At 42.6% G+C, this 25269-nt stretch overlaps 1 protein-coding gene across 1 annotated transcript in view; it reads left to right on the top strand.

The window, feature by feature from the left end:
• The window catches only part of KCNK5 (potassium two pore domain channel subfamily K member 5), a 66176-nt gene extending 41712 nt beyond the window's left edge, over window positions 1-24464 (top strand). Inside the window, exons 2-5 of the mRNA XM_030557278.1 lie at window positions 14995-15106; window positions 16398-16564; window positions 17960-18128; window positions 19369-24464. Coding sequence (XP_030413138.1) covers window positions 14995-15106; window positions 16398-16564; window positions 17960-18128; window positions 19369-20189 — 1269 coding nt within the window. The 3' untranslated portion in view covers window positions 20190-24464. The remainder of the gene's footprint in view (window positions 1-14994; window positions 15107-16397; window positions 16565-17959; window positions 18129-19368) is intronic.
• The last annotated feature ends 805 nt before the right edge of the window (window positions 24465-25269 follow it).

Below are 25269 nucleotides of genomic sequence, written 5' to 3'. Positions count from 1 at the left end.
CAAAACTACTACAGGAATTCAAGGGTCTCTGCATATCCTAGAAGTCTGGAGTGCTGGGATTAGATGGTGGGGAGGAGACACCTCTCAAAGCATCTTCTCTAACTGAGGGTCTGTTTACAACACGCTCAGTTGATCAGGAATTGAATTTGTGCTCATTTTAATAACTGGAATTTATTTCTCACTGGATTTATCACTCACCATCCTTCCCTCGTGCAGGTGCAATTGAATGCTGCTGCTGACTCATATTCTGGAGGCTTTGCCCCACACACCTCCTAACAGCTACAATCTACATAGATCATAAATGACAGTTAAACTCTCACAAGTTTGTACGGCACCAGGGTGTTGCCTGTTAGTTGGAGACAATGTGGTTAACCTGTCTTATTTTTCTTTCTACAAAAAAATGTCACAAACCATTCCCACAAAAGCAAACTAGGAAATCCAGGACTCTCCTAAAAAAAATTTTTTTTCTCATCTGGCATGGCTGTTATCCTGATGAACATCAGAATCATATTCCAGCCCCAGATAATGCTGAAAGAGAGGGGAAATGAAAGGTCAACCATCCTAAGTCCTGTTGATTTCCAGAGTCGCAGAGACACTTTATCAAGTGCCTGAGGCTTCCTGAAAGGCTCGCTTGCTTGGCTGTGCACACTGACCCTGGTCACATGACAGCATGTTTCAAGCAGCCGAGGACTGAGGGGCCAAGTAAACAATCATGATGATGCTATCATTATGTCTGAGATGGAAAACTGGGATGGGGAGTAACCAAAAGTGTGTGCTTTCCTGCTGATTTAGATCCATTTGGAAGGAGTCGTTGTCCTGTATTCCTGAGAATTCATACATTACACACATACCATGAACAACTTACCTCATACCAAATGACTGGAAGAAATATACAAAAGTAGAAGGAGAGTCTTAAAAGGGTGCAGCTGTTTTGTACATGGCTACATGTGGTTTGGTTCCTTCCTTTGCAGCTTTCTCAGCTGTCCCTGAAATCATGAGCTATAATCTCCCCCTTCGCCACCATTCTTGCATTTTTGCTACACAGACCTTCCATTATAACCTTTTTAATCAAGAGGAAAAAGGCAGAAAACAGTTTGTCTAAGTTTACGCTTCGATAAAGCCACTAATCAGATTATCACCTTCTCTTCCACCCCTAGCCCAAGAGATGAGAATATTTTTTACCCTGTATACTGTATCAAGTCACAGTACATAACAGTTCTCCTGTTGGCTTTAAATCCTTTTTTGTAGCAGGTCACACAGCAAAGGCTAGATTGTGAGAGTTCATAAAATGAAACTTTAACTGCTAAAAACTAACACAATGATCTCTCTTTGCAACACACAAGTGGGGAATGCTGTCCACCAGTACTGATACACTCAAGGTTTGTTGAAATCTTCAGACTTTAATTCCATCTTATGTAATGTGCCTAAACTCATTGACACTTACTGTGAATCTCCCAAAAGAAGATAGTCTTAGTGAATAACTGAACCTGTGAATCAGTTTCTTCAATATTGCAAAGGTCAACGTTGTTATATTCAAGCTGCTGAATGTATAAACTCTGATTATTTTCACTGCCAGACACTTATTATTTCTTTACTAGCATACAAAGAGCTTTGCATCCTTCTAATATTGTCTCTTGGTTTCTGGGCTTACTTATGTTCATTAGTTGCGCAGGTTTAATCCTAGGTGTGTCTTTAAACCAATGTAGTTCAAATTGTGCAAAATCCTGTGCCGACACTCTATTAATTCCATTTAAATTAGGTTAATAAACTGGTTTATATTGATTTTATTTTAATTCAATTCCATAAATAACACCTAGAGTTAAACTGGTGCAACTCTGAATATAGACTAGGCTTCTGTCTCTAGGTGGCTGGATATGAAGATAATGCAACATGAATTGCTTTCACCTCTACACATTGGGATTAAGTCTCTTATTGTCTGGGGAATGTGCATATGCTCACCTATATTAATATAGGACTTTCTGGAGGGGTCTGAGCAAGTGCTTTCCAAGTAAGTTTATTTTATTTTCCCCCCTCTTAATATAGCTCCCTCCACCATAGCCTGCTCCATCATTACCATTGCACCTCACTTCAGGTTCTTTTTACATGAATGCTTTTACTACAGAGACTTTCCTGACAGCCAGGGACAAAAAAGAAGAGGGATGGAAGTTCTCTTTCAATAGGTACAGGTGGAGATGTCACTCCCCTTGGACTGAGCCATTGCTACCCTGTGGATGCATATGTACAAGCATATCTGGCTCTTCCTCCACCCTGGGGCTCCTTCCTCATTTGTTGACTTGGTCTCTCTTTCCCCTCTTGAAATGGGATATAGTAAAATCAAAGACATGACTGCAGTGCCGATTGCCTGAGGATTAGTTGTCTCCTGCTATTTCACTCTGTTGCTGCTGGATTCTGTTTAAAATAAAAACTGCTGAAAGAGGAATGGCAGTATAAAGTTTCATCTGATTATAAATGCAAACCCCTTACCTCTGGACATTTTATTGTGATTGGCTAAATTGTTGGTATTGTATATACTCGTGATTAGATAACTGATCCACAGTGTTTTCTATCTTTAAATTTTACGTTCAAGACTCCGGATGTAGGCATGAAAAATGAGATCTCTGTTAAAATCTGAGGTACAGCAAGTAATGGAAAGAAACATGAGCAGGTTATGGGAATTCAGAGCCTTTTGGTGACTTAGGCCAGTAAATAGTAACTGAGTCTGCTGTAAAGAAGCCAAATACTAAGTGCATATTATGTAGAAGGTAGTTGATCAGGAAAAGGATTTGACGATTGCATACAAATCTTTAGATGCCTGCTTGGCATATGTTTCAGTGTTTGTTAGCTAAACGATCTATAGAATAGGATGCAATCCCAAGAAGCAATACTGTTACTGTACACATTACACTGCTCTACAGCCAAAATGCTTCTGAAATAAATGTAGTCAACTTTACTAATTCTGGGTCACCTGAGAACGAAAATGATGCTTAAAATTGTTGATTGGCTCTAGTTTTCAAGATATGCTATTGGGTCAGTATATACGACCCTTGACTTGGAAATGGCGAAGGATAAGTGAGTTATAAAGGGAAGGGATCTCAGTTTAAACCAGAAATGACTAAAATACATCTTTGACTGGATCTATGAATAAATCTATGACTGGGTTTGGACAGTACTTGCTTTTTAGGCAAAACAATGAAAGAATGATGCAATCTGAAGCTGGTATTGCATCATACATGATATGAATTGCGTCATGTTATTCCTAGAAGTCATGAATGATGCAATCATAATGAAGCTTACGTCACTCTGCTGAACAAATTGCCCTCTATCAGCTCTAGAAATCATACAGTGTCCTGCTCTCTTATTTGTCAGTGTTTGATTTTGCACAGAGACACACTTCTGTTTAGCCAAAGTGAGCAGAGATGCCTCGTACTTGTGTGAACAGTGCAGATAACTTCTGCTATGTTTGTGGTGAAGTGACTTTTGCATCACAAAAGCGCAGTATAACCACTATGGTTAAGAAAGCCTATCACCTTTTTTTTGGCTGCAAAATTGGAGATCAGGACAAGAGGTGGGCCCCACACATGCTGCAACACTTGTGCAACAAATCTTTGCCAGTGGTTGAACAGGAAAAGGAAATCTATGCCTTTTGCAGTGCCAATGATTTGGAGAGAGCCAACAGATCATACCAGCAATTGTTACTTCTGCATGGTGCCTCCAGTTGGGAAAGGTGTGTCAAAGAAGAAAAAGTGGACTGTGCATTATCCAAACATTCCATCAGCTATACGCCCAGTACCCCATGGAGAAGGACTGCCGGTTCCTGAGGCACCAGAATCATTCTCACTTGAGTCAGACGAGGAAGAGGATGAAACTTCAGGTCCTGAACCATCAATGGGCTTGTCTACATCAGAAAGTTGCAGCGCTGGTGAGGGAGTTACAGCGCTGCAACTTAGGAGGTGTACACATCTGCAGGGCACCACCAGCGCTGCAACTCCCTGTTTGCAGCGCTGGCCGTACTCCCGTTTTGTCTCGGGTGTAGAGGATCCAGCGCTGGTGATCCAGCGCTGGTAATCAAGTATAGACACTTACCAGCGCTTTTCTTGACCTCCGTGGAATAAGCAGGTATCCCAGCATATCTGAGGAAGCCTCTGGTAATCAAGCTGGTCTCCTTCCCCGGTTTGCTCTCTCGTTCCCCGAACCCCCGAGCAAGCAGGTCTCCTTCCCTGCGGTTTGCAGGGTGGTTCGGGGAACGCGAGAGCAAACCGCGGCGAAGCTGGTCTCCTTTCCCGGTTTGCTCTCTCGTTCCCCGAACCCCCGAGCAAGCAGGTCTCCTTCCCTGCGGTTTGCAGGGGGGTTCGGGGAACACGAGAGCAAACCGCGGCGAAGCTGGTCTCCTTTCCCGGTTTGCTCTCGCGTTCCCCGAACCCCCAAGCAAGCAGGTCTCCTTCCCTGCGGTTTGCAGGGGGGTTCGGGGAACACGAGAGCAAACCGCGGCGAAGCTGGTCTCCTTTCCCGGTTTGCTCTCACGTTCCCCGAACCCCCCTTGAAGCCGCCCAACAGCGCTGCAGTGTGGCCACATCTAACACCACTTGCAGCGCTGGTTGCTGTAAGTGTGGCCACTCTGCAGCGCTGGCCCTATACAGCTGTACTAATACAGCTGTAACAACCAGCGCTGCAAAATTTTAGATGTAGACATGGCCAATGTCACAGGACCCACATTTTCTCCCATCCTCCTCCTCTGAATGACACCTCATAACACAAGGTGAACTGAATGACCTTGTCAGGGATTTGGAACTACCCAAGAGTAAGGCAGAGCTGTTGGGCTCCAGACTACAGCAATGGAATCTCCTGGCAGGCTATCGGGGCAAATGGAGCCCATCAATGCTTGCAGACTATTGCTGGACAGTGACAAGAGATGCTCCATTTAATGAATACAAGAGACAAGCCAAGAAGCGCCGAGTAAACACTGAATAGGACTAAACTATGTACATAATAGTTTGTTGCCTTTTGTTTCATAATAAATTTTATTTATATAACCCTTTTGCTGATTTTTAAAGTGTTACATAAACAGGACAGGTGAAATATTATCATGTAAAGCAACCATAAACACATGAAAAGACCTAGGTTTACAGCTTATGATTAAAACTCTACTATCTACACAATATACATAGACATAAAATGTAAAATCTTAAATATCTAAGAAACAGTAGCCAATCAGTTGTTTTAATTGTCATATTTGAATTCAGCACATCAAAATACACAGTAAATATCACATTTTATCTCTGAAGCAGACGACTTCTCAAAAATTGTAGACCAGTGTTATCAGTTAGTTTCCATTTACCTTATGCTTTTGCATTTGTCTAGCATATTTTTACTGGAGGGTCTCTAAAGCACTTTAAAAACCTCTAACCTCTTGGAACATCCCTGTGGGCTGTCCTAATTTCACAAATGAGGAATATATAAAGTATTGAGAACTGAAGTAAAGTTTTGTCTATACTGTGCACCTTTAAGTGACACAGCTGTGCTGCTACAGCCATGCCACTACAAGGCATGCAGCGGAGCTGTTGTTTGTAGGCAGGAGAGAGCTCCTCTGCAGACAAAAAACTTCCACCCCGCAATGAGCAGCAGCAGCTTTGCTGGCAGGAGAGCGCTCCTGCCAACAAAGCATTGTTCACACCGGCACTTTTCTTAACACCCCAGAACAACATAAGTTTTGCCAACGAAGTTCCGGTGTCAACAAAGCCCAACGTTTTAGGGTCATTCAGTGTTGGGGTCAGAGCAGGCGACAGAGCAAAGGGCTACTGATGGGGCACATCACAACCACTGCTTTAACCAATAGAATGTGCTCTCAAATGCAGTATTCAGTACTGACCTCTGTGGCATATAGAGTAGATATGGTGATGCCAGTGTGAGAGTATAATGAAAGCTGACTGCGCTGATTCTAGGCTTACAGGATTCGGTTACTCTGACCTGCTCTGACTAAAGAGAATTATTTCATTAGGACAAGATCATTGTTCACACTGCGGAGTTTTAAAATGCCATGAAAGAAACTGGGAAACTTGGAGAACTGTTTTGCTCAATGAGTGCAACATAAAACAAATTGCAAGTTAAAGCCTAGCTGAATCTAATGGGTAAATGTAGGAAAGGATATGCAGAGATTATCTCTGCAACTGCCGCTGCCTTGTGTGATCAGATCTGTCCAGTGTGACTTGAGTGGGTTTATGGGAAGAGAGGCAATGCAGCTAATCTAAAGGGGGATCTAGTCTTTAGGCCAAATGGTTTCTTGCTGTCCTTTCCAGGCAGAAAATAAAGTACCTGTTGGGCAGGTGAACTATTCTGTCTTGTAGCATCCCTGTAGTTACCTACCATGTTCAGCTCTTCCCACCTGGCTAATGCTCAGGAAATCTCCTTTTCTGTTGCTTATGTAACCTTGCCCAGCCATTCCTTTCCAAACATATACAAGTTTACTTTATTTAAAAGAAAAAAGGGTAGGGGGGCGATGATTCCTAAAGGGTTAATGGGGACTGGTTCATACATCCCTCTCGTATTCCTTAACTCTTACTGTAGTATTTCTTACTGGGTATTCTACTTGCACTGACATTCAGTCAGCCTTGTGCCCAAGGACAGAGCGATAACAGGCATCACCTGGCCAAAACCTGTTGCTGCTGCTCTAACAAAGCAGATTTTTTTTATGTACATCTCATTTTTCTGCCTTATCTGGGCAGATTAAAATTTTGAATGTATTGACTTATCTTCAGATAATGCTGTGCTAGTTACAGCCATAACACTCCAATTAAAGAGCTTACCTGGATGGGAGATGAGCCAGAAAATCACTGCAGGTGTCTAAACAGGAGACAGTGTGTGACCAATGTCAATTTTTCTTCTCCCTCGTGAGGAGAGATGTAATGTGGATTTTTTCCCTAATGTATATGTGACCAGACTTTCCTAAAATAAAGTGTCCATTTGCTCCTGAATGGTATTCTGTGGTTGTAGAGGCCCGCTGTGTTGCAGAATTGACCACATTTGTTTAACAAAGTTGCATCTTATTGCTGTGGATGTGACCATAACTATGTTACATGTTTGGTTTGGTTTGTTTAAAAAGGAGAAAGAGGGCAGGGGGAGCCATGGATCATGTACAGGTTTATTTGCACAGACAAAATGTAAAAGTCTACTTTTTTTTAAAGTTTAAAAATAAGGGCTAAAGCAGCATGCTTTTTGTATATCTGGCTACGGTATGGCTCACTCCTATTCACACAGGCAGGGTCCAACTGTTGTAATTTAACATGGTCAGGTGACTTTGATTAATAGCATAGACAAGCCCAGGGGCTACTGTGGCCAAGTTAGCTTGTCATTCTACAGTTGTATTCTTCATCCAAGTCCCCACCATTCTCTTGCTCTTTTCTCAGAGGGCTGGGTGCATGCTTTCCTTTGCCCCTTTGCACTGATGCAAAGGTCTTGTCTACAGTACCATTTTTATTCAAATTTCCGACCACTACACTAACAGCAGGTCTGGCAAAGTTGAAACAGACCCACTGGCTGCTTTTGAACCACCTTAAAGACCTGCTCTGAGCATAATCAGACAGCCTGGAAGTTGAAATACAGGTGGCTTGTCCTTAGTGACACATTCACATCCTTGCTAGCACTGGAGCTGTGCTGATATTGCAGTGGTGGGAAATTTGAAAGGAAAATGCTGGTGTAGGCACAGGCAAAGTATATGCGTGTGTGGTTTGGTTGTTTGGAAAGGCTCAGCCTCCTTACACATTCTTGTTTTGCTATCTAAGTTTTCTTTCTCCCTCCTTTCCATACTACCAGAAAAGAAAGATGTCAGGAGAGAGATCCATCTATCCATCCATAATGTTTTTTCCTTACTCTTTTATCTTCCTGCAAACTAATTTTTTTAAGTGCTCTTTTGTTCTTGTTTGAAGTCCCTAACCTTATTTTGATTGTCCAGTCAAATACCAATAATAATAGTTTTGGTCCCTACCAAGAAACTTTCACGTTGTGCTATTTAAGGGACATTACTTCTATACAAAGTGAGGGAGGGAAGGAGAAGAGCATGTTTTATCTTATGCTTCTACAGCTGAGCTGTAAAAGGTGAATGTGCGTGGTGGCCTCACATTTACACGCAAGCTTATTACAGCCAAAAAGTACTAAGACAAGAATGAAAGCGGAGACGGACAGGCAAGACTGCAGTTAATAGATAATTGCATGTCATTGTGGACAAGAGGGAGGTGTGGCTTTGGTGGGGGGGAAGTCTATGAATCTAAATTATGAAGTGTTTACACAGCATTGAGAAGAGTTGGCCCTGTGTCTTTCTTAGGACACTAATTGAATCATTGTGAAGGTCACTAAACCAGGGGTGGGTTTCTGTTCCATTCTAGCTGCCTTCTTCCTTCCTCTTGAGCTATCTCCCCCACCACTTGCAGATAGTGCTCTTAACTGCTTTCATAGACTGGTAAACAGAGCTCCTTAGCTCAAGTTGAGGGTGCAATAATGTGGTATGATGTGATCGCCCAATGACCATGCAGACTGAAATTTCAACATGTAGGATTTAGTGTGTATTTTGAGGTCAGTTGTCTTGTGAGGAATTAAACTAATTTAGTATATTTTGGAGCATGGGATGTAATTGGAGAGTGAATGGTATTAGACCAACATCTAGTGCAGTTTTAATATACATCTTCTCCGGGTGATGGATGAAGGTCAGGCATCCATGCAGAGTTCCCCATATCTGACAGCTGCCTTGGACACCACTGATTTGTGAGGTTTGAAGCTATCTGCAGTCCCTAGCAAGAGTTGAAGCCCATTTTGGAATGGCTCCATTCATCTCCCCCACCCACCCCCCCAAAAAAGTGGGGGACAGAGGATTGTGTAAGCAGTTCATCTGTTCCAAGAGTTTCCTCATTCTGGGATTTCACTGAGGTTTTGTCTACACAGAGAAAGCGCACTTGTTGAACTTAAACTCATACAAAGCCCTGTATGGACATTCACTGATCTTGGTGCAAGAGTAGCTTATTTCAGTTAACTTAAACCTATTCCCAACTGACTTAAACTAAACAGAAAAGCCATTCTTGCATCAAAAAAGTGTCCATGCGCACGCAGTTTAACTACATCGGTTTAAACTGACACCTTAGTTTATACTAGGGTTATCATATTTGAACATTCAAAAAAGAGACTCCACAGGGGGTGTCGTCCCCGCCCACATTCCGCCCCCACTCTGCCCCAGGTCCTGCCCCCTCCCCGCTCGGCCCTGCCACCGCACCCCTCCTCACCCCCTGGCCCACCATTGGCTTGCTGCGTCCCTCCTCAGTCCCCCACCCACCGCTCGCCTCCTCTCACCTGCCACTTATCTCCTCACCCCCATGCCCACCTCGAGAACCCCCGCCTGCCACTGGTCACCGCGTCTTGCCTCCTCACCCCCACCCGCCTACCCACTCCTGGCTCCCTCACTGTTCGCCTCTTCAACCTCTGTTGGCCTCCCCCCCGCTCACCTACACACCCCTCACCTACTCAACCCTCACTGCTCACCTCTTCACCCCGCCCTATTCATCTACTCGCCCCTCCTGCCGCAGGTCCTTCTGGCTCCTAGGATCAGGGGCAGCCGAGGGGTCTGCACATGCTGCACCTGCCACAAGCGCAAGCTCCTTTGCTCCCATTGGCTGGGAAAAGTGCCAATGGGAGCTGCCGGAGCCGCGGGGCTTGCAGGCACTGGCAGCATGCAGAGAGCCCTCTACCGCACCCCGCCCCCCACCTGATCCTAAGAGCCAGAGGGACCTGTTGGGGGGGAGAAGTAGGGAGTCCTGGTGATGCTTACCTGGGGCGGCTCCCGGGAAGCATCTGGCAGATCCCTCTGGCTCCTGGGGTCGGGTCGTGGGCGGGCAGAAGGCTCTCTGCGTGCTGCTGGCGCCTACAAGCCCTGCTCCATGGCTCCGGCAGCTCTCATTGGTGCTTTTCCTGCCCCCGCAGCTATGATTGAGCAGGAGTGAGCCAGTGCAGCACGCAGAGACCCCCTCCGCCTCTGTGCCTAGGGTCTGCCCACACTGTAGGCTCCTGCCGGTGGGCGGGCGCCGGGAGCTGTCCAAGGAAGCGCCGCCAGCCCTGGAACTTTGGACTTAGGGTTACCAGACATCCGTATTTTCCCAGATGTTTTTAGATATTTAAAAATTCCTCCCAGATGGCGATTTAAGAACTAAAAAGCTGGACATGTCTGGGAAAATATGGATGTATGGTAACCCTAGTTTATACCAGTGCAACTTTCTCATGCAGGCCTTAGTTTTCCTCATTTCCTTCCTGCTCAGCATGCATATGAGGAGCGTATGGGCTGTCAGCTGGAATTCAGCTCTGCATTTCTATTTCGTATGATCTGCCTGGCTGCTGCCCTGGCTGCTGCAATTAGGGTGACCAGATGTCCCGGTTTTATAGAGACAGTCCCGATTTTTGGAGCTTTTTCTTACATAGGCTCCTATTACCCCCCACCGCCTGTTCTGATTTTTCACACTTGCTGTCTGGTCACCCTAGCTGTAATTGAAAGACTTAGGCCATGTATACAGTGTAGGCTACAGCAGCTTAACTGTGGCACCATGGCACAAATGCTTCCTACAATGAAAGAACAGGTTTTTCTATCACTGTAGGAGCTCCAGCCTCACTAACTAGGTTAATGGAAGCATTCTTCCCTCAACTTTGCTGTGTCTAGAACAGGGGTAGGCAACCCATGATACGAGTGCCGAAGGCGGCACATGAGCTGATTTTCAATGGCACTCACATTGGTTGGGTCCTGGCCACTGGTTTGAGGGGGTTCTGTATTTTAATTTAATTTTAAATGAAGCTTCCTAAACATTTTAAAAACCTTATTTACTTTACATAAAACAATATTTTAGTTACATATTATAGACTTATAGAGAGAGACCTTCTACAAACATTAAAATTTATTGCTGGCACGCGAAACCTTAAATTAGAGTGAATAAATGAAGACTCGGCATACCACTTCTGAAAGGTTGCTGACCCTTGGTCTAGAACACCTGCCTCTTCTAGGGGCACTTGTGGCTCCAACAAATCTGCCTATAGCAACACCCATCTTTGTGGTTTCTATAAACTGATAACAGTCCTCAGCAGGCCAGACCTGTTTTCTACCTGCGTCTCTAGCTATATAACCTTTAGCCTACAACAAATATTATGCACCATCTTGCCTGCTTGCCAAGCTTCCCCAGTACAGAGCTCTGTAGTTCCTTTATCCAGACTCCAAAGCTCCCTTCTTTTTATCTCTAAATGGTCTCCAATAGTGAAATGCATTTTTATTTTTTAAAAAATTGTGTTTCTCCACCACATACCTAATAAATGCACTCTGAGGACAATGTTGTTGCAGGAGGGGTAGTTGTATGTATTAGGGTCCAAAATTAAATAACCTGGAGTTTATTATATTTATTTAATTAGTGATGTGTGTTTTATTAATTGGGTTTGAGTGTCTGTGCTAAGTACAGTATCTGATCCACATTGGCAAGGAAGGAAGGGTAGGTGCATGGGTGAGAGAGAGAGAGAGAGAGAGACTTACCTGCATGGTGTTGGCCAGTGTAAGGAGAGTCTTCTCCTCAGAACACTCGTATATAATGTACTGAGCTATCCCTCCCCCATGTTGTCTCTGACCCTAGAAGAGATCATTTCTCTGTGCTTAGATTAGACTAGCCTACATTAAAAGTGCCTGGAGTGCAACCTCAGAAGTCCTAAATTGCATTTTGAATTGAAGAGTGAGGACTAACTAATCAGTTATGGATTTCTATTAAGGGCTTGTCTTCACTAGACTTCTGAATTAATTAATTGAGTTAATTGCCAATTAAGGGTAAAGAACAAACATTTATAGTCCGGATCAAATGGTGCGGGGAAGCTGCATGCCAGCTTTTATAAATGTGTTAACTACCTCGAATTAATTGCAGTCAAAAGTCTAGTGAAGACGTATCCTAAGGCCATATCTACGCTACCACTTTCGTTGGTATAATTGGTTGCTCAGGGGTGTTGAAAAACACACCCTTGAGTGACATAAATTACACTAACAGAAGTGCCGTGGAAGTGGACAGCACTATGTTGACAGGAGAGCTCTGTCCCATCGGTGTAGAGCAGCTGCACAAGTGAGCTTACAGCAGCGCAGCTACACTGGTACAGCTGTGCTGTTGTAAGCTCGCTAGTGTAGACAAGGCATAAGAGTGAACTGGGTAAGCAATTTCTAGTGAGGAAGGTTCAAGTATATATCAGAACTGTGGTCATATGCATTTATTTATGTATTTATTTAATTTATTTAAAATCTTGTAAACTTCTATACAAATTATCTGTTGCCACTGGGCTTTGGTGTTTCCAGTGCAGCCTCCCTGTGTTTCAGTTTGAGAAGCGCTGGGCTAGGCTAAAATACCTCCAAAGATTGTCCCCACAAATGTGAGGATTCTCCATGAGTCTTCAGTGCCCTGTAGGCCTGAGCTGATTTGCTAGGCTTTTGATTTGCTAGCTCTGCAAAGCAAAAATATTGACCTTTCCCACCACAAAATATTATAAACAAACATTTAGCATTCAAATCAGCTCAGTTAATACAAAGACATGTTATGAGAAAAAAAGCTGAATGAGAAGCAGGGCTGATTCAAGAAAATAGAGACCAGATAGTATGCAATAACTTGGAAAAGTTAAGCAAAGGAAAACAAACCAAAAGGAGCCCAGTTTTGTGCTGGCTCATCAGCCTTTGCCAGGGACAGCAGGCGAAATAGCACTTGCCTATGCTTTATTTAACTTGCCAAAGGATTCCATTAGGCCCTGTTCACGTCCAAGCTACTCTAGGCCTTGTAACAATGTTTGAAAGTTTTACAATTTGTTTGACTGTTTTGCAGAATATGTTCCCACTAAACCATATTCAGTAGCTGTGCTAGACACCAGCTGAATACTACTTCACCAACATAATGTGGGAGTTAGTTCATGAGCTGCATGGGGAACCATGTAACTCTAGCCACAGCTTATTCCCAAGTAAACCTGTTTAAACACTGCCGTGGTTTTGCAAAACTCTACTTGTGTGGAGAGAAGTTTAAATAGGCAAGAAAATTTTCATTAGTGGATTGGGGAAATCTGAGGAACTGTCCCAGATTGAGGTGTCACTGGAGGAGATTTTGGAAAAAATTGATAAACAGTGATAAATCATCAGAACGAAATGGTATTCACTAAGAGTTCTGAAGGAACTCAAATATGAAAATGCAGAACTACTAACTATGATATGTAACCTGTCATTTATAACAGCTTTTGTACCAGATGACTGGAGGATAGCTAATGTGATGCCAATTATTAAAAAAGGCTCCATAGGTGATCCCAGCAATTACAGGCCGGTATGCCTAACTTCAGTAACAGGCAAATTGGTTGAAACTATAGTAAAGAAAAGACTTATCAGACACATAGATGAACATGATTTGTTGGGGAAGAGTCAACATGGTTTTTATAAAGGGAAATCATGTCTCCCCAATCTACTAGAATTTTTTGAGGGATCAACAAGCAAGTGGACAAGGATAATCCAGTGGATATAGTATACTAAGATGTTCAGAAAGCATTTGACAAGGTCCCTCACCAAAGGCTCTTAAGTAAAGTGAGCTGTCATGAGATAAGAGGGAAGATCCTCTTATGGATCAGTAACTGGCTAAAAGACAAGAAACAAAGGGTTGGAATAAATGGTCCATTTTCAAAATGGAGAGAGATAAATAGTGGTGTCCCCCAGGGGTCTGTACTGGGACCAGCACTGTTCAACATATTCATAAATGATTAGGAAAAAGGGGTAAACAATGGAGTGGCAAAATTTGCGGATGATACAAAACTACTCAAGATAGTTGAGTCCCAGGCAGACTGCGAAGAGCTGCTAAAGGATCTGTCAAAACTGGGTGACTGGGCAACAAAATGGCAAATGAAATTCAGTGTTGATAAATGCAAAGTAATGCACATTGGAAAACATCATCCCAACTATACGTATAAAATGATGGAGTCTAAATTAGCTGTTACCACTCAAGAAAGATCTTGGAGTCACTGTGGATAGGTCTCTGAAAACATCCACTCAATGTGCAGCGGCTGTCAAAAAAGCCAATAGAATGTTGGGAATTAGGAAAGGGATAGATGATAATATAGAAAATATCATATTCCCTCTATGTAAATCCATGGTATACTGACCCCTTGAATACTGTGTGCAGTTCTGGTTGCCCCATCTTAAAAAAAGATATATTGGAATTGGAGAAGGTACAGAAAAGGGCAACAAAAAAATTATTAGCTTCCATCTGAGGAAAGATTAATAAGACTAAGACTCTTCAGCTTGGAAAAGAGATGATTAAGGGGGGCGTAGGATAGAGGTCTATAAAATCATGACTGGCGTAGAGAAAGTGAAGAAGGAAGTGTTATTTATTCCTCATAATGGAAGAACTAGCGGTCACCCACTGAAATTAATAAGCAGCAGGTTTAAACGAAAGGAAACATTTCTCCACACAGTCAACCAGTGAAACTCTTTGCCAGAGGATTTTGTGAAGGCCAAGATTATAATAGGGCTCAGAAAAGAACTAGATAAGTTCGAAGATAGATCCATCAATGGCTATTAGCCAGGATGTGCTACGATGCAAAACCACGCTCTGAAGTGTCCCTAGCCTCTGTTTTCTAGAAGCTAGGTATGGGTGACAGGGGATGGATCACTTGATGATTGCCTGTTCTGTTCATTCCCTCTGAAACACCTGGCATTGGCCACTGTCAGAAGACAGGATACTGGGCTAGATTGACCATTGGTCTGACCCACTATGGCCATTCATGTGGTTGGTTGTGTCTCCTTTCCCCCTTCCCCCAGTCTTAGCAAGGATGGGTGAGTAAACTTTGTACCTGGTGTCCAGTAAAATTTCATTACCATTTTTCAAGGTTGAACTAAGGGGAAGTCTTGACTGGTATAACTTTCTACTTCAAGCTTTGTGTTGGGCATTATGTCCAGATGATTTTTATCTATAAATTGTTTCCTTGTAGGTGGTGTCAGATGCTGCTGGGCAAGGGGTTGCTATCACTGGGAACAACACCTTCAACAACTGGAATTGGCCTAATGCTGTCATCTTTGCTGCTACAGTAATCACAACAATCGGTGGGTATTTAGCATGTAAAGTCTCCTGGCCTTTAAGTCCAATGGGCTGGTACCCTCTCTCTTGTCCAACTGGCTGTCCACTGAAGGAAGATTAAAAACTTACAGGAAGTGTATACAAATCAATAAAAACCTTAGAAAATGTATCTTTAAGGCACATTTGGTGAGGCGATCACAGTTTTTCACTTTGTGCCCACAGAACTCAAATCCTTGAAATACGTAATAGAAATATTTCCCTTACTGAGTAGTTAAAATCCTATGTGCTGACAAGGTGGGATTAATGTGTTCTTAGTTCAAATCAAGGCTTACACTTTCATGTCTGTGTGATATAAATTTAGCACAGAATGTTGCCTTTAACTTAAAGATATATTCTTTGGGGCCTGGCACATCCACACATGCATGAGATTTTGTGAAACTCGCCTATCCCATACAATCCCACACACTCCCAAACAAGCTGTTGATAAATGCATTGTCATTAGTGAAAGAGACAGATCAGAAGGCCTTCCTGTTTGTCTCCTGTATTTCTTGGAGAAAGCTGGGCAGATTGATGCACTCAACTTAATCTCACTGCTGATTTGTTCATGTGGAATCCTATTGCACTGTAAGGCTTATTCCTCATCTCAGAAATGCAAACAGACTGTGCTGCAGGACTTGCAAAATCAGCTGCTACCCTTTTGCAAAAATCTGCCTTTGCTTTTGCAGAAGGTCTTTGCTAATATGTCCAGAGAACTCTGCAAGATGCAAGAAAACATCAGGGGCATTGTTTGTTGTTTTTGTCCTGACAAGGAACAAACAATGTTTGCAATCACAAATTGACCAGGGGAGATGGAAACCTTACTGCGAAACCAAATACAGCATCATGTTCTGCTTGTTACTATTATTAAAAACCTTTTGGGGAAAAAAACCCTGACTTCATTGTTCTTTAACTTCCAGTAAAAAGTTCAAGAAAGCAAAAACTGGTTTAATCAAGAGAATTCTGGCAGAGGGTTTGAAATCTGACTAGTTGCCCTGCCTGGATCTGTGCTCAGAATATCTGCTCACCTCAGTTGCTATCAGAGGGCCAAAGCCCTCACCAAGGCAACTTGCTCTATCCCAACCTTTCCTCCACTTCTTCACTACCAGGCTTCCTTTATCTGCAGAAATAGGCCAAGGCGTAGATGTTCATAATGGTTCTCATAAAAGCGATGTCTTACCTGGGGTTTCTCGTACAGCAGATGTCTGGGAACAGTTCCCTATGTATATGCTGAACTGCCTTGAATTGTCATCTGTCTAAATGGTCTTTTATCTCTTTCAGGCTATGGAAATGTTGCTCCTAAAACACCCCCTGGACGTGTCTTCTGCATATTTTATGGGCTTTTTGGAGTTCCTCTCTGCTTGACATGGATCAGTGCTTTGGGGAAGTTCTTTGGTGGGCGTGCCAAGAGGCTGGGCCAGTTCCTAACAAAGCGAGGAGTAAGCCTGGTATGGATTTCTGCTTATTTTTCCTCCTGCAGGGTGTGGTTGGTGTATGACTTGAACTTCTAGTTCTTCAGATGTCTGCTAATCTAGGTAGTGTACTTGGCTATTAAGGACTGTATTCTGCAATGGGATTACATGGATTGAACTGAGAAAAGGACTCAGCCCTGTTTGTAAGTTTGTAAGAGACAGGATCCGTGACCACTAGAGTTTGTACAGCACCTAGCACAATGGGGCCCTAATTGGGCCCTCTGGGTTATATGACAATACAAACATTTGATGATATCGTAGTCACTATGAAGACATTTACAAAACATTGTTACAGAAATGTGTATAATCGGTATACATAACTGAGGCCTTGGCTACACTGGCGCTTTACAGCGCTGCAACTTTCTGGCTCAGAGGTGTGAAAAAACACACCCCTGAGCACAGCAAGTTACAGCGCTGCAAAGTGCCAGTGTAAACAGTGCCGCAGCGCTGGGAGCACGGCTCCCAGTGCTGCAAGCTAATCCCCGCGGGAAGGTGGAGTGCCTGCAGAGCTGGGAGAGCTCTCTCCCAGCACTGGCGCCGTGACCATACTCGCACTTCAAAGTACTGCGCCGGATCACTCCCGCGGTAGCGCTTTGGAGTTTCGAGTGTAGCCAAGCCCTGAGTGTTTAATGCAGTAAAACCAAGCAGGTACAGGAAACTATTGAGGGTGAAATACATGTATGTACACAAGCAGGTAAATAGGTTTTGTGCAGGCATTGGGGGAGAATGGGAAGGAAAGTGCTAAAATTCCCTCCATGTGTGCCATGAATTGCAGTGTGTGTGGTGATCACTCTTATGGCTACTCCAGCCACAACATCCCATCTCTTCAGCACAGAGCTTAAGCGCTGTGGGGACCACGTTCTGCCTCTCTGTATCAGGATGAGTTTTGCCTATAGAGAATTAATAGACTGATACGGATTACAGGGCTGATGTTCTCTCAAAGTTGTTAGTGGTGTCACCTACACCTTAGTGCAGCTTGAGTGGGTTGTGTAGTTCTCAAAACCCTTTGATAGAAATGAAGCCTAGGAATTCAGAATACTGCAGGTTTAGTTCATGTAACATGCCCTGGCTCTCCTTTTTCTCTTGAACCCTCCAGTGCTATCTCCTGTCAGTCCCATAGTGCTGCTTCACTGATCACTTGCTCCTCTTCTGTCAACTGTGCCTCTACCTCCACTGGCCTTTTACAACCCCCTTCCTTACTACCAGAGCACTCCTTATCTTTTGCTCCAGCAGCCACTGTGCAGGGTTGGTGATATGATCATGGACTTCAGTATTTGGGCTAACATTGATGGACACACTGTAAAATGCACTGGGGTGGAAGAAAACTTGACTTGTGTTTTCTGAATAATTTTTTTTCTTTATCCTTCACAGCGAAAGGCACAAATTACATGCACAGCTATTTTCATTGTCTGGGGAGTCTTAGTCCATCTGGTCATTCCTCCCTTTGTCTTTATGGTGACTGAAGGCTGGGACTACGTTGAAGGTCTCTATTTCTCATTCATCACAATCACCACTATAGGATTTGGAGACTTTGTTGCTGGTCAGTTTACTTCCTATTTTATTATTTGTATATTGCCTGAGGTGTGTCTGTCTTCAATGTAAATATCAGTGCTTTGGTGTATTTACTTAACTTCCTGAGGTCTGGGTGCATCTGGAGGCTTTTGCGTTACTGAAGCTTTTATTAAAGATCAGCAGTACTCCAAGAGACTCTGGAGCTGGCCCTGCAACTTCTCTAAATGGCACTTCCTAGACCCTGAGCTCAGTGCTCTGCAGAGGTTGTGGGAAACAGATAGGCGTGGGGAGGTAAAGAGAGTTGTCTCAGCACTGTGGAGTGGGAGACGCTGCTCCATTCCTGCCCTTGCTTCCACTGGTCCTAGCAACCACAAGATTTTGCTAGTATCTCCTCATGTGGGAGTGACCCAGAGGGCTTGTGACCTAACCCCATCAGTGAAAAAGTATTAGGTAAGGCCAAAGCGCTGGGAAACCATAGAGCCCCTAACTTTTCAAGAAAGTCAATTGAATTCTTTATACCTGTCTCAATAATCCTAATTTGAGTTAAGTATTCTCTCTCTCTCTCTCAAACACATACATACATACATACATACATATTTAGAGCAAATAAAACTTTTAGAAACAAGCCTCATAGCATCACTGGGGTAAGCACAAGCATTGTCCCTGTTTCTCAGATGGGAAAAATGAGGCACAGAGGTGTTGAGGCCTAATCTTTAAGGAGTTACCTTTAATCTTGGGTGCCCAACTTCAGCCAGCTAGGCTCTGCTTTGGTAAGTTGTGTTTGTTCCCCAGAAGTGCCAAGCACTCATAACTTAACTGAAGTCAGTGGCAGCTGTGGGCGACCAGCACCTCTGAATATTGAGCCCAAGATATCTAGAGTACAATGCCCTAGATTAGAGAGCACTCCTGAAAATTTGGGCATAGCTTGTCCAAAACAATGCAGGAGAGTTTGAAACAGAATCCGGCATCTTAATTACTGACCTCTGCTTTGATAACTAGATTGTCCTTTCTCCCTAACCAATTTAAAAAAAATGTTTTTTTTAACGAAAGATCATTCAGATGCAGTAGCTCATTCTAGGAGAGTTTAAATGCAAACCTCCACATGTTTTCTATTTCAGCTTTCCTCTTGGAAGGCAAGTATGAAAATGGTGGTCTGCAAACTCTTGAAGATTCTTCATTGGACTTCAAGTTATATCCAGACTAAAACTTCCTTAAACTTTGTATATACTTTTTGTTATATAACCTTTCTTGTTTTGAATTCATTATAGGTGTAAACCCGGACGTGAACTACCATGCCCTTTACAGATATTTTGTGGAGTTATGGATCTACCTGGGCCTAGCTTGGCTTTCACTCTTTGTCAATTGGAAGGTCAGTATGTTTGTGGAAGTCCACAAAGCAATCAAGAAACGGAGGAAAAAAAGGAAAGAGTCCTTTGAAAATCACTCTCCCTCTAAAAAAGCCCATCAGATGGGCAGCTCCAAGGATGTGAACATCTTCAGCTTCCTTTCCAAGAAGGAAGAGACATACAATGATCTCATCAAGCAGATTGGGAAGAAGGCTCTGAAGACAAGCAATGACAAAATGATTAAAGCAGAAAATGCAAAACCAAATATCCAGAATGCCAACAGGGATGCCCTGGTGACATATACAAAGAGCAAATCATTCGATTATGACAATGTTTCCCTAGGACTCAAAAACGGTCACATCATGAGGCACCTAAATGACAAACGCACTGGAGACAGCCCCCTGGAGGGCACCGTGTTTATAAACCAGCTGGACCGGATCAGCGAGGAAGAAGGGGAAGTTTGGGACTCCAGGGATTACCGACCCTTAATCTTTGAGAGTGCCAATATAAATTTTGTAAATGAGGAAGAAGATGATGAGGAAGATCTTTCAGATGATGAAGAAACTTCGAAGTCCTCCATGGATGACAATCTTGCAGAGGAACCTGAGACTCCCAAAAAACTGGTGAATTTCCCGTCCTCTGATGAATCTACCTTTACCAGTAATGAGTCGGAGATTTCTGTGCCTTATGAACAACTGATGAATGTGTACAACACAGTAAACAATGTAACAGCTACAACGTGAAGCAGCACACATTTTGACAATGGTTTTTTGAAGGTGGTTAATACTGTCTATTCAAAATTTATGCAGGAGGAAGGCAGATTTATTGCTAGCACCTCCTGTCTCTAACACCCAAACCAAAAATCTCCTATGTCTTAATATCATCAACAGTTGTTTGCTTTTTGGAGTCCAATCAGCTTTGCTTGTCTATATTAGAACAGTTGCAAGATGACAATTTAAAGCTTGAGGCATCTTGCTTCCTCTTGGGACTCTAGTTCTTGAAGAAAGTGGGAGGAAATGACTAAAGTTGTTACACTGGACCTTTTTTTTTTTTTTTTTAATTTTGCTTTTCATGGGAGAATTCATTTGGGTGTAAAACTGTACAGTTGCAAACAAACTGGTTTAGGCATATAGAACATGTTAGATTACTGCACTAGCCTTCACCTCTGGAAAGCTGGATTCAAGTCCTGCCTAGTTCACAAATGAAAACAAGTGTGTGGTCTTATCCTAGCCACACATCACCAACTTGCTACCACTAGATGTGGCATAACTGGTAGTCTCTCTCCAAGAGAAGCTTGGGATTGGAATAGCAGGATGTGCTTAAGATCAGAGTTGAGGTGCATTGGCAGTGGTGAGTAAAAAAGCTTCAGAGCTACCATGGTGTTTGTCTGGGTTATGCCAGTGCTATTAGTAAATGGTGAGCAGTGAATTTATGAACAAAAATATTAAATCAAAAAAGCGCCAAAGGAGCTGACTTAAAGAGAGCCTGCTTAGCAAACAAGAACCTACCTGGGACGAAATCATCCTTAGGGACATGAAAAGCACTTGTGGCTAAAGTTCACTGTGTCCAGCAGCCAAGACCTGTGCAAGACGAAGTTGGGGGGAAAAGCCACCGTGATCAAAATGTAGAGGAGCACAAAGGATATGACAGACTTTTTACATGGAAAGTGTCCTTCCACTGTCCATATTTTAGAGAAAATACTTGAATACACTTTGTCTGTACAGATGAAGTTTTAGTTAAACTGTCCTTTTTGAGTAAAATCACCTTTTGGGTATCAAATCCTGTCTGAATGTTGCAATACCTGTCAAAGGGACCTGAAGAGCTGTTACAGAAACCTGTACGGTATGATCACTATCTCTGGTTCAGAAACTCTTGCTGTACCTCCCCAGCTTGATATTTCAGATTAGACTTGAAGTTGAGATGGTTTTAAAAACAGTCACATTTTGAATTTTTTTTTTAAAGCATGACCTCCTTGGGTATTCAGTGGTTATTCTACCCCACTTCCAAGAAGGTTGTGTAATCGTAGACGTGGGTAAAATTTTCAGAAGTGCCACTAACTTAGGGATTGTCTACTCAGAGTATTAGTGCGCAAGAGATAAGAATGTGAATCGACAGTGCACTAGTTTGCTGCATGCTAACTGGCTATGTGGATCCTGCTACCATGCACTAAAATCTCTTTAGTGTGCTTTGACATATTCCCATATGAAAGCATACTGTGGAACTTTTAGTGTTCTAGCAGGGTCCATTTGGCCAGTTAGTGTGCACCAAGCGAGTGCACTGTAGATTTTATACCCTGGCTTGCTTCATGCTAACTCTCTGTATAGACAAGCCCTTAGGAGTCTGAGTCACTTGGGCTCCTAAGTTACTTGGGCATATCTGAAAATTTTATTTCTTGCCTCTAATTAGAGCTTTTGAGTGGTTGTGGGGCACATGAGCTGTTTTTTGAAAAAGTTAACCCCAGATGTTTTGAGTAAAAAGAAAACGGTAATATATTTTTCTTCCCTTTTTAAAAAAAAAGATATCCATGCATACACCATGTAAAACCCTTTCAAATGAGCTCTTAATTACGTGTTGGCAAGAGGTGCTGCTACTCTGGAGAGTGGGGACACTGCGGAAGAGGGTATGCTGAGGGAGGGGAAAGGACAATGTCCCAGTATCCAAAGTATTTTTAGAACATAGAATTGTCAAGACCTTCGGACTTAAAATGGCAAGTTTTTGTTTTTGTTTTACAGTATCTAAATCATTCCAAGATGCCCTAGAAATGTTGAAAGTTCAGAGAACAGTTAAAACTGAAATATATGGATTTGGGAAGGAGAGGGGTAAATATTGCTGCGTCTAGAACTTGATGAGAAGGATTGTGTGGAATTTTGTAATACTAATCTTGAATGACTACATGTACTAATAACTGTAAATATTGGCCGCTGCTTGAATTATGGGTGTCTCCTTACACATTAGGAGGAGAAACTGTGGGAGCCCAGCACTCCAGTTAGATATCATATTGACAAGAAGTTCTGAAGCCACCTACTGTAAAACAAGGAATGTCTGTTTTGATTGCTCTATGGAAACTTGTATTATGTTCATGAAGGTGTGTAACCTAATTGTAACAAAGGACAAGATCCCGCGCTGTTAAAAATGTTGGCAAAAATGTGGAATTAACTTTATTGGTTGCAGCGGTTATTCCACCTTTACAATATTATAGCTGAAGAGAGAATCTAACTCAGTGTAATTTCATACTTTTATTGCTTTTTGGAGTCTTGGTAACTAGGTGACCAGATTTGCAACAGGCTGGAATGAATGAGTGTCTGTACTAGAAAGGTTCTGATGAGTTCTAATAAGGTTTTCTTTTCACAGCCTTTCATCATGATTCCAAGCCCCTCAGGTATGCCTCCTTGTGTAGAGGGTTTTGGATGATAACTATTTCTTGATGCCACTGTTTTTTTTTTGGGGGGGGGGGGGTTCCTTCAACCATAAGAAATGGGAGGCAGTGCTCCATTTATAGAGGTGTGACTTTTACTGTGGCAGATCTAATATTCTCATTAAAGAAATGCACATCACTTAAACAAAACAAAACACTCCAAAAAACTACTCTTGTTCTCCAGCTTGTCTTCCATTGTTGACACACAGATCAAAATTTTAGTGACAGTTAATGCAGTGTTAGGGTAAGGCAGAAAGGCACACTGAAAAAGATGGAGAAAGTAAGTCCAGCTTGGTATTCTCTGTTAAGTAGAGAAGAGGAGCATCCAAAGTGTGGTCCGTGAAGCTTTAGAATGTGGCTTCTCTTTAATACAGAAATTACATGACCCAGATACTTCTCTTGGCTGCTCTGACTGAGATGGAATGTTGCACAATCTCCATATCAAACTGCAGCTGTGTCTTTAAAGATGTGGAGGGATGTAATCTGTTTCATGTTATCAAGTTAGGTGCAGCTCTCTGCCTTCTGCCAAGCTGCTAACGTGGCCCTCAGTTGGACCTTCCCAACATAAAATATAAAAGTCTACATTATAAACACCATAGATGTTCAGGTACTGATTAACTTTCCTGGAACTAAATGCAGAATTCTTTTTTTGAGACATAAACACATCTCACTCAAGACAACCCACCCATGTGCCTTACTGTAATGCTACTGGGCAAAATTCACCTCTTTGCAGTGGGCCAGCACAAGGGCTGTGCAGCAATTAAATCCTGCTTTGCACTCAAAGATTAATTGGGATTTAATTGGTACATTGCAGAGGGCCAGCACAAAACCGAAGAGGTGATTTCCTCCTCCCCCGCCAGTATTTTTCAGATCTGGTGCCATCTCACAATTGCTTGAGTTCTAAGCCAACTAGCCCTCTTTGTCCACCCGTCTTCCACATTTTAAGAAAAGCAGCAACCTGGGGCCTTAACTAGCATTGTCTTCTTGCCCTTTGATTCTCATGTAATGAATCAGAAGTGTGTCCAGTATTTTAGCTCTTCAACATAAAAGTGCCTATAGCTAGTTTCAATTCCCAGATGCTGCTTGGGGAAAATTTTTGTATAATGTGAAGTAGTTCAAGGAAACTTAAGTTTACTGTTTGCCACCATTTAGAATTTCACTGGGGTTTGTGAACTGGGGCTGTGGTTTATTCCTCAATAATTTAAATTTTATAGGTGGGATTGTGTGGATCGGCTGCGAACTTTAATAACAAATTTATGGCAGATATAGACGTGGGGGTGAGGAGGGGAGAATCCTTCCAGCTGCTAACCTATTTCCAGCCATTTCTGGGCCATTAAATTTGAGCATGGTTTCCCCTTTCATGCCTGATTTCCATTTGCCAAGACGATCCAATGTTGTAAAAGGCATTGGCGGTTGCAACCAGGTCTTTATGTTGTGTTTTTAAAATGTTGTTGTTCCTACATCCAAATTAAAAAGACAAGGTGGCCTCATCTTCCACTTTGCTCTCCCCTCTGTCTTATGCCAATTAGACTGGCTTGAGGGTGACTAAATGGGCTTCAATGGTGTGTGTGTGTGTGTGTGTGTGTGTTTTGTGGCAGGCAGACTAACAAATCTGATACATTGGTACGAAACTGCTGAGTAATAGAAAAAAAGAGCCGTGTTCTTCCAGTGCTGGGGGTTTGTGTGCATCCATTGCTGCCAATGAACGCCACAAAACTTAAACCAAAACCAGTGCTTACTGACAGACACCTTGTCATCCTGCATAAGATATGATATTTTTTTTCTCCATTTGATTTGAGTGGCACAGATAAAAAATATACCAACATTCTCAGTAAAATAGGAACAAAAAAGTTATACAGAAACCTATTGACCTTAATAGGAGCCTGGGAGCTCTATCTTTTCTATACTCTTCTTGCCTTCTAGGCTTCAGTCTACTAATTTGATGCATTTAACTTAAAAATTATAAAAATATGTAAAAGAGTCCCTAATTTTTAGTCTGTACAGTCCTGGTGATCCACTTCTGTCATATGAACAGATACAACATCTGTTTGTTCTTTGTTTGGTGATTGTCACTGGAATCACAATGTATGTAAATATTGGATAACTCTGTGTCAAATGTAATTTATTTTAATATTTTGCAATAAAACGTGAAATGTACAAGTTGTTTTCTCAAGTCATAATGGGGAGGGGGGAGTGGAGAGGTATCAAGGAACTGAGTCTTATTTCTATGACACTATACGTTTGTATTGCAATTCACAGACAAGGCTGGTCTTGTTTCAAAAAGCTACGGCCCTGATACAGCAAGTTGTAAGTTAATACACTGCACTTTGAGGGAGCAAAGTCTGTGAAAAAGACAGGCATGTTAGAACAGAGGTCAGCATTTGGAAGGCTAGCCAAAAGGTCATATG

This window comes from Gopherus evgoodei, chromosome 3 (assembly GCF_007399415.2).
Source record: "Gopherus evgoodei ecotype Sinaloan lineage chromosome 3, rGopEvg1_v1.p, whole genome shotgun sequence".
Lineage (NCBI taxonomy): Eukaryota > Metazoa > Chordata > Testudines > Testudinidae > Gopherus > Gopherus evgoodei.
This window is presented reverse-complemented; position numbering and strand designations above follow the sequence as displayed.